The sequence below is a fragment of the Crassostrea angulata genome, chromosome 9, assembly GCF_025612915.1.
Source record: "Crassostrea angulata isolate pt1a10 chromosome 9, ASM2561291v2, whole genome shotgun sequence".
In the NCBI taxonomy this organism is placed as follows: domain Eukaryota; kingdom Metazoa; phylum Mollusca; class Bivalvia; order Ostreida; family Ostreidae; genus Magallana; species Magallana angulata.
In genome coordinates, this window is record NC_069119.1 from 18,378,950 (window position 1) to 18,389,108 (window position 10,159).

The following is a 10,159-nucleotide window of genomic DNA, read 5'->3' on the forward strand; positions in this document are numbered from 1 at the left end:
TATCACGAAATAACGTGAACGTTAACGATATATTGAGACTCGATAGAATGGGAGAGAGTGTAAGGAAAAGGAGAGCGTGAGAGAGTAGAGAATGTGAGAAGGAAGCTGTAAGGGAGGGGAGAGTGTGAGAAGGAAGTAAGTGTGGGTGTGTGTCGGGGGGGGGGGGGGGTGGTACTGTAAACGTATTGCATTTGGCTGTGTATTCTATTTAGCGTTTTTGGCGGAATATGGCTTCCTCTAAATCAAGTACATCGCTAAATGCCATGCATATATGCTAATTCAAATCCACGCCAATTTGTTTAAAAACTATTTTCCGCCAAATATCGTACACGCCAAATATGATATGTTTACAATATTAGATGGGAGTGTGTGTGAAAGAGAGTGTGTTAGAGGGGAGAGAGTGCGGGAGGAGAGTTTGTGTGAGGGGAGAAGGTGACAGTGGAAGAGTGTATGAGGGGAGAAAGCATGAGGGAAAAGAGTGAAAGTGTAAGAGTGGAGCGTGTGAAAGGGGATGGAAAATGTGAAGCTCTCTATCGTTTAAAGACAATTTCAGCTGTATAAAAGGACATCTGAGGCAGACGATGCATTTTTTAGAATTCATTTTCAACAGATTGTGCAGATCCATAACTTTTTCTGGGGGGGGGGGGGGGTCGATGGATAATTATATTTGTTTGGGGGGGGGATCTGAGACATATTTTGGAGATCTTATTATATAAAATTAATAAAATAAAATTTTCCGGGAGGATGGGAGTCTGACCCTCTCTCCCCCTACACTGCATGTGTGAAGTTATTAATTTTGAATTTTCCGGGGGCGGACCCCCTCTCCCCCCCCCCCCCCCCTAGATCCATACATGAGCAAGTAGTGTCGCATAATGAAATTAGAATGTTATTGTGTTTGATCCATGGTAAACAGACAGCTGGTAAGTGACAGGAGTCTGGGAGTGCATATGTATACATTATGACGGACATTACATTGTATGTGGAGTATATAATGATTAGGCATAGCCAGCACTGGTAAACATATATGTCACTTATACACATGTATAAAATATATATAAAATATTTATAAACATTCATAGTAAGCTCAATGGAATAGAACGAAATTGCGAAAATTCGAAGGCGAAAGTGAGAAGATGCGAAGGCGAAGAAGTATCCAGGCTGTTGAAAATGAATCCCAAAAAGTTCATCGTCTGCCTCAGATGTCCTTTTATACAGCTTAAATTTTCTTTAAACGAAAGAGGGCTCCAAAATTATAAAGAGCGAAGCGAAAGCGCAAAGATGCGAAGGCAAGAGTGCAAAGTTGCGATGGCGAAGCGTCGATAGTAGTATTGCTTCTTCGCCTCCACAACTTCTCACTTTCGCCTTCGCATCTTCGAGCTTCGCCGTTGCATCTTCGCACTTTCGCTCCTTCGCCGTCGCAACTTCGCACTTACGCCTTCGCAACTTCGCACTCTCGCACCTCGACCTAAAGGCGAAAGTACGAAGGTCTAAGTGGCCCCATCGGAACACCATAGAATTTGATGCATGCAGGCACTGTACTCGCCAAGGTCTTCCGATTAATCCAAGATGTTATTGGAACGCATGCACTAAGCCATATATTGTAACGTGCGCCGAACTAGAAATCTAAAATTAGCCCCAAAACTTTCCCCAATTCTAAATATAGCGACACTTACAAAAGACACCAGTCAAAGCAATTAACGTTTACACATTTAATAGATTACACATATATCAAAACACACAAACAATAAACAAATACAGAATCAATTAATCTTAACAAAGTTTCACAGATACTCAGCTGATTGAATGGCGACAGGACGGTGCAGTTTTACGGGTCGGTACGCGCACACGGACGAATCACAGTTCACAGGAAGATCACAGTTAACAGACGGATCACAGTTCACAGAAAGTTAAAGACGGTCCAACAGTCACAGTTATATGTAGATCCCGCACGGCATGGCCGAATTACCGAGTATTCCTCAATGTCTTTCCTCACCGATCCCTGGCGTCTTTCTAACCTCGCAGACGACACTACACATCCTGTCGCGCGCTATGACGTCACACATAAACATAAACACAAAACAGCTGATTATCATAGCAATATTTTATATATATAATTTATATATATGTGACATATATGTTTACCAGTGCTGGCTATGCCTAATCATTATATACTCCTCATACAATGTAATGTCCGTCATAATGTATACATATGCACTCCCAGACTCCTGTCACTTACCAGCTGTCTGTTTACCGTGGATCAAACACAGTTATATTTTAATTTCATTATGCGACACTCGCTGCTCATGTATGGATCTAGTGGGGGAGAGGGGGTCTGACCCACGGAAAATTCAAAATTAATAACTTCACACATGCAGTAAAAACGGAGAGGGGGTCCGGATCCCATCCTCCCGGAAAATTTTATTTTATTAATTTTATATAATAAGATCTCCAAAATATGCCTCTGAACCTCTCCCCCCCCCCCCCCCAATTATCCATCGACCCCCCCCCCCCCCCCCAGAAAAAAGATCTGCGCAGGCTGTTGAAAATGAATTCTAAAAAATTCATCGTCTGCCTCAGATGTCCTTTTCTTTTCCCTTGGACTGAAAGGTCACACCTTCATTGGTTTAAACATAGCACGTGATTGCCTCATATATCTCTATATTGTTCGGTGAGAAATAATATTAGGCAATATGGCCGTCTTTGGCCGACGCTTCGCTTACTCATTTCGACATTTCATAGCATTTAATCGTACATAAACTTCTTAAAGTATTTGGAGTAGTTGCCCTTTGAAATTCTTTAAAATTAGAGTAGTTGCCCTTCGAATATTGACGTCACATTGTTTTGTCTGGAGCAGAACAAAATGGCAGCGTCGAAATTTGCTCAAATCTCTGCTGAGGAAAGGGAGAAAATATTTAAAATTGAATAGCTACAAAACATTGTAAGTAAACATGGGTGAAGCAAAGATTTTTAAAGAGTATTTGAAAGGTGGGATTGAAAATTTTAAAGAGTTTAAATGAGTTAAATTGGACGAAATGATAGGCATCTTGTACATGGCTTTGCGTAGATCATCGCTATATGTGAATAAATATGTCGCTTGATAGTCCACGGGAAAATAAAAAACTAGGTTAGTTTGTGACTCACTATGGAAATATATTGGGTGGATCAATCTCATAGACGGCTCGGCTTCGCCTCGCCATAGTAGTATCGCTCCTTCGCCTTCGCATTTTCGCCATCGCACCTTCGCGCTTCGCCGTCGCATCTTCGCACTTTCGCCGTCGCACCTTCGCACTCTCGCACCTCGACCTAAAGGCGAAAGTACGAAGGTCGAAGTGGTCCCCAATCGCAACTTCTCGGGCCTTTCCGGCAGGCTCGGAAAAACACCTCGAAAGTATTAACATCACCGGATGTTAGAATTTTATACAAAATAGAGTCGCTTACCATTAAAAAAAGTATCGGCTAGACAGTCTTGTATGTCGTTTCTGTGTTATATTTTAGTGTATATCGTTTACTTTAATCAGGTATAGCTCACATTTCAACAGATCGTAATATGTGTTCTATTTTTTTCAAGTTTTACAAAAAGGGGGGTTGCCATGGACGCCTAGGTAGTACATTCGAGGTGTTTTTCCGAGCTTGCCGGAAAGTCCCGAGAAGTTGCAAAGTGGCCCCATCGGAATACCATAGTCTTCAGTTCTTTTCCAGAACAACTTGGAAAGTTTTCAACAAAACCTGGCACAATGCATCCTTGGGTAAAGGCCTTTAAGACGTGGGAATTACAGATGTGAAACAACTGACTGTGGTGGATTTGAGTTGAACTTTACATATAGTAGTAAACCAACATTGAAAACATCTATTAAAAATGTAAAAAAAAAAACAACAACACACACACACACACACAAAACAGATGCATGATATATAAGATTTTTTGATATCTTTGAAATCTGAGATGAAGTCCGTTTATTTATAAGTTGAAGTCCGTTCACTTATAATATCGGATCTTCTTCATTATACCTGTTCCATATTCAGCCACCAAGAGGTTGTCTCTAGAGTCTACACAGATGCTGTGTGGATATAGTAAATCACAATTGTTAATGTAGCGGAGAAACTGTCCATTCTGATCTAGGATGTGAACAATGCAATTGTACCAGTCTGATATCAAGATCCGCCCCTGGCTGTCTGATGTGATGCCGACTGGATCAAATAATTTGTTTAAAGTAGAAGAAAACCCTGTATAAGTAAATCTGAGTTTTCCGGCCTTATTTACTACTACCACTGAACGAGCTCCATTGTCAGCTACACATATATCTTGGTTTTTATTTTCAACAATGTATTTTGTGTACATGAAGAGAGAGCTGGATGAATAGAGAGGCTGGCCCTTTTCATTGTACTGAATTGTCTGTCTCTTTGTGAATCCACAATAACGAACGACTTTTGTTTCATAATAATCATCATTTAGCATGATAACCAAAAGGTCATTAGAGGAGGTGCTGCATACTTTTAGAGGGATCCAATCTCTTAGCTTGATCACATTTCGTTTCGTTTTATTCTTCACGATATTTAATGATCTATCCCAGGGATCAGTGTAAACTAAATTCCCACTCTTTGTAATTGTTATGTCTTCTGGCATGTTTCCTGACTTGGTTTTGATTGACTCTAGACGCTGCCCATGCAGGTTGTGGAGTTTCATTGTGTGTTCATTACCAATGGCCCATATCAGTTTATCACTCATACAGGTAATAGTGGTTAGATATTTATATCCTGTGTATACAGATTCAATGATTCGGGGTGCACGAAGTAATTCTTTGCTTGAGAACCCAAAATCAGTGGTGTAGACACAGTCCTGAATTGTCACGTAGGGGGCTGACAGATTACCGATTTGTTCGAGCAGCACCTCGGTGTTCATTTTAGCAGAAGAAATTGTTGGTAAAGATATGTTTAGCAAAGGAGGCAGTTTTATGAATTCAAAATGCCTGGATTTATAATTAGACACAAGGCATATATCATTGGAGTCCAGTAATTTCCGCAGTTTGTCAATTTTCTGAGTGATTTCTGAAATGTTATGTGTAATTTCATCTTCTTGCTTTTGAAGGATATTAAGGTACTTTTCTTCCAATTCAAAAATTTCAGATTTCATTTTATATATTATGTTGTCTATTTCTCTGTGCATGTCTTCCCCACGTTTATTAAGAGTAGCTGTTAATTTTTGTGAATTCTTAATCAAATAAGATTTTTGAACTGGGATTTTAGATTCTACTTCTTTATACAAGGGATAAATGGATTTTTCTAGCTCTTAAAGATCTTTTTGTACACGTAGGGGGCTGACAGATTACCGATTTGTTCGAGCAGCACCTCGGTGTTCATTTTAGCAGAAGAAATTGTTGGTAAAGATATGTTTAGCAAAGGAGGCAGTTTTATGAATTCAAAATGCCTGGATTTATAATTAGACACAAGGCATATATCATTGGAGTCCAGTAATTTCCGCAGTTTGTCAATTTTCTGAGTGATTTCTGAAATGTTATGTGTAATTTCATCTTCTTGCTTTTGAAGGATATTAAGGTACTTTTCTTCCAATTCAAAAATTTCAGATTTCATTTTATATATTATGTTGTCTATTTCTCTGTGCATGTCTTCCCCACGTTTATTAAGAGTAGCTGTTAATTTTTGTGAATTCTTAATCAAATAAGATTTTTGAACTGGGATTTTAGATTCTACTTCTTTATACAAGGGATAAATGGATTTTTCTAGCTCTTGAAGATCTTTTTGTATAACTTCTTTCTTGCTTTTGAAAAACTCAAAAAGTTCAACTACGTCATGTGTACGATGTGTTTTGGATGAAACACAAAGGTCACAAATAGGAATTTCACATTTTTCACAGCGGAGTTTACATTGTTTTGAGGTATGTGTCAGACATTTCGGACAAGTAGGATTAGAACTTCTGTTCTTGATTGACACTATCTTATGTTCTTTGGATTCATCCAAAAGATGTTTCCCGGCACATACAGCGCATAAGTGAACGTGACAGAGGTCACAGTATAGTTTCGGCGCAGGTGTATCACAGAGCTGGCACCTAATGATGTCCTGGGCGCTGAATCCTGTGCCCATTTTTATGGAACCTTAAAAAGGAACAAGTCCAAAAATTATACTTTTAAAGTTTTTTTTTTTACAGTATTGCAATTTCAGAGCCGGTTTAACAAGATCTTTCGTTCGTATTTTGCTTATTAAATCAAGCTGTCAAATATTGAGTACCCTCTTTCTGATTTGCTAAGGGAAGCTCATTGATCAATATTCACAGACTGTCATTGCGTTTAATGTATTCATTTAATGACCGGACAGTTAACACGTAGACCCTGCCTTCGTCAAATTACCATTTGTCACGGACTGCCCAAAGTCCAAGCTTTGGTCAAAACGGCCCTATTTCCATAAAAAACCCCAGATCATGAGTCTTTAAAGAATTTTTCTCTGTTCATATTGATTTGTTTGAACAGTCATATTTTAATTATTCCGTGTAGATTTTATTTTCCCTGCAGGCTGATTAGTTGTGGGTATCGATAAATTCCATTATAAGTACAATTCAAAAAAGGATTTCTTTGAAAGATATCAAGATCTAGACGAATGATATCACAGTTTTATACTTAATAGAGCTGCTCTAAATTAGAGCTCTCAAAATAACGGTCCCGGTTTTCTCATAATCCTCTCAGTTTTTCTTTTAACAGGGATGTATTTTACATTCATTCGAATATTTTTCCTTTGTTATCCAATTATAATTTTGCCAAAAGTATAAACACAAAATTAAGTTTCTCTCTTTTTCAATATCCTCTTTGCAAATTTTGTGTTTATAGATACAATTTCATACAATGGCAGAAATATAGAAATATTTAAAAGTAATCCCCAACAAAATAGCCGACCTTACTTGATTTAAATTCCAACAGAATATAAAAGGACAATCAAAGTAATTAAAGTATATTACTGCGTTATTAAGAAATGCTTGTAGTTACTTTTTTGTTATATTAAATAAAAATGTGATGAATCATGAAAATTATATATATTTGAAATAAATAAATTGAGTACAAATCATAATGTTTGATTATCTAGAGGGATACTATTTTTCATCACTGTTTTATCATTCTCCGTATTATAGTTTAATTACATGTACTTAATACTGTATAATTTGAACTTTGAAAAATCCCAATCATGGTGATTTCTAAGGCCACTAACTTAAAAGAGGTCAGTTGATTTTTTTGAATTTGAGAACAATTTGAACCACAATAACGATAGATATTCAATATACGATAGGTTATCTTTCATTTTATTGGAATGTTTTGTATTTAAGTAAAACTAATCACGAGAGGCTAAAAATTGAATAAAATGTTAGCAGAAATACCCTGATTTCTAATGCAATGTTTAATGCACATGTTCTCGACGACATGGTTAATAAGTGAAATAAGTGTAATAAGTTTGATTTTGGAATAATGCTAAACACTCAGATTTTTTTCTGCTCAACATTAAAGTAATGATAATAGAAAATTTCATATTAATAATATACATCTGATTTTTAAAAAAGCATACCATCGAACTTGTCAATACCAGTTTCTCCCTTGTTGCCTATCCGGGATCACTACCTTATTAAAGTGTCGGGCGCAAAAACGGTGTATATGGATATACATGCATATCGAATTAACGTTGCGGTTGTTAATTATGAATGGTGAATCGCGAGCCGGTTGGTTTGACATTCTACTACAATTTTTCACGTCGAAAGAAACACGTAAATATACACATATATAAAAAACCAGAGAGTCCACTACGTGAAATATTTTTTTCTGATGTGTAAATTAATGAAATCATTATCGGGGGAAGTGAAAGTGGGAAGCAGGGGTCGAACTTCATTCAATCCCTCACCATTGTTTACGCATTTTAAATATCAGAAATTCTCGGAAATGTTGGCTTTGTTGGTGACCTTTTAGAAATTGTAATGAAGGGTATCGTGTATAAAAGAATTTTCCTCTTCATCGTTCTGATAACGTACATGTACAGATCAGACCAATAAAGCTAGCTCAAACACTAAATTCTACACAAGAATGGTCCAGCGTCAAAATTAGAGGAAATGGACAGGTGTTATTGTTATCGTTTTACGAAGATGAATTAAAAATTCATCAAATATATACCCTTGGAAATGATTATCTTAAATTTTTGACTCATCTTACATGGGTAATTGCGTTAACTGAATTTTCAATGAGAAAATAATCGCTTGTATTAATGATCAGTGAAATCAAAGCCGTTTAATCAACAGAATGGTTTAAATCCTTCGAATGGCTTTTAAAAAAATTATCTCTACAGATAGAATATTTTTGTACTTTTAAAGCACAATGATAATGAATACCTTTATCAAAATTTTTTCTGACTTTCGAAACACATTCTGATAAGGAGCCTAGGTTTGATTAAAGAACATCGGTGTATTAGACAAAGAAAATAATTTTATAGTAGTGTCACTTACAAGGGAAAATTTTAATTCTCAATTATCTAAATTTTTGTAAAGGACATCAAAATGTGATGTCTTCCTTTGTATTTATATTTCAAAGATTTCAGTGAATTTTAAATGATAAATGTTCAAAATATCAAGAACCAAAAAAAACCTAAATTTTATTCTGGGACCAAGACCTTTATTCCACTAAAGTCGAGCTGATTAACCTGAACAGAACTTCAGTTAATTCATTACTTACTCATTTATATCTTTAAAAAAAACCATGGCGAAAAAAACAATAATGAATTGAATTTTATGTTCTTAGAAAATTTAATGAATTTTAATAGTTGAATAGGTAAAAGGTATTTCAATAACAACTCACATCGTATTCCGATTAAACTGAAAGTTGATTTTTTTAACAAATACAGTCTCCTTTTACAATAAATAGAATTATAAAAACAGAATATACTGGAGAAAAACAACAGTGTTTAAAGATAAAAACAAGAGTTACATGTACATGTAGTATGTATAGATTAAGCAGCACACAGTCTTGCGATTTGGCCCCTACTAGTATTTGATTACTAGAGCACCCCAAGCTGAGCCATATTCAAAGTCGTGATTAGTTTGCTAAATATATGCAATATTGAAACACATGAGATCTACTTGTTTCCTAATGAGATGCGCATTCAAATTTTAAAGAATATTGTGAATTAATAAAAGAAATTTATGTGACTAGGGTAGCGAAAACAAGGTAGCTAATAAATTAACAGTTTGGGTTGCTTTGACCTATCTTTTTTAGAAATAAAAAAGATGAAATTTAGAAATGTTCAATAATATAAAATGTTAACAATTATGGAAACGATACAATTATCAGAACTTTTTTGCCAAGCTTAAATCATCAACATTATCAAATTTTATTGTTGATAAAAATGGTATAATTCTATACAAAGACCTTTACTTTCAGTTACAAATTTTAGCCAAAAAAAACCCTGACACTTTTTAATGGGTTCAATAATTCAATGTTTATATTGATCCTGCTGCCATAAAAAAAATAACATTTTCTAGGAAAGTCTATGAAAAGAAAAGGCGATAAATTTTTGACGTGGCAACTAATGGTTTGTGCTAGGTTCCTACTTCTCTATAATTTAATGCTTGTTTACGAGGTGATGTGGGTCGATACGTTCTATTGCGATTCGTTGAGCTTTGAGACGACAAGGTCACAGTAGACATATTTCAGATACGTATTAACTTTTATAATTAAGGTCTTCCGTTTCCAACGGAAGACCTTGTACTGATTATGTTGGAAATTCTTCATTATTAAGGTCTTCCGTTTCTAACGGAAGACCTTGTACTGATTCTGTTGGAAATTCTTCATTATTATTTTTCTTCTTCTTTTTCTTCTAGACGTTTCTTTAAACTGTAATATCTCGCTTGTTTGTCATTAAATTGTATTCAAATTTTCAGGGTTTATTGGAAATGACAATAGCTTAATATAACACAAAAAATTGTGAAATCGCTACTTCCGGTTTTGAGTAATTCCCCTTTGAATATTTTTTTAGTGGGTCTCGTGTACCTGCAAAGGCTCCGAGTTGATCCGTAGCAAGTAGTTTTAATTTACAAATCTTTAATGTAGACATCTTGAACGTTGTCCTCCTAGTTTTACATGTTTGATTAACCCACGTATACTTCTTAAAAAATTACATC

General features: G+C 35.8%; 1 protein-coding gene across 1 annotated transcript; it reads right to left on the reverse strand.

The window, feature by feature from the left end:
- Positions 1-3,758: 3,758 nt before the first annotated feature.
- On the reverse strand, positions 3,759-7,613 carry LOC128164322 (uncharacterized). The gene is made up of 2 exons (XM_052828114.1): positions 7,564-7,613; positions 3,759-6,110 (listed from the first exon to the last, which is right to left on the reverse strand). Exon 2 carries the CDS (start codon positions 5,162-5,164, stop codon positions 3,977-3,979), a length of 1,188 nt encoding a protein of 395 aa, XP_052684074.1. The 5' UTR covers positions 5,165-6,110; positions 7,564-7,613; the 3' UTR covers positions 3,759-3,976.
- Between the last annotated feature and the right edge of the window lie 2,546 nt (positions 7,614-10,159).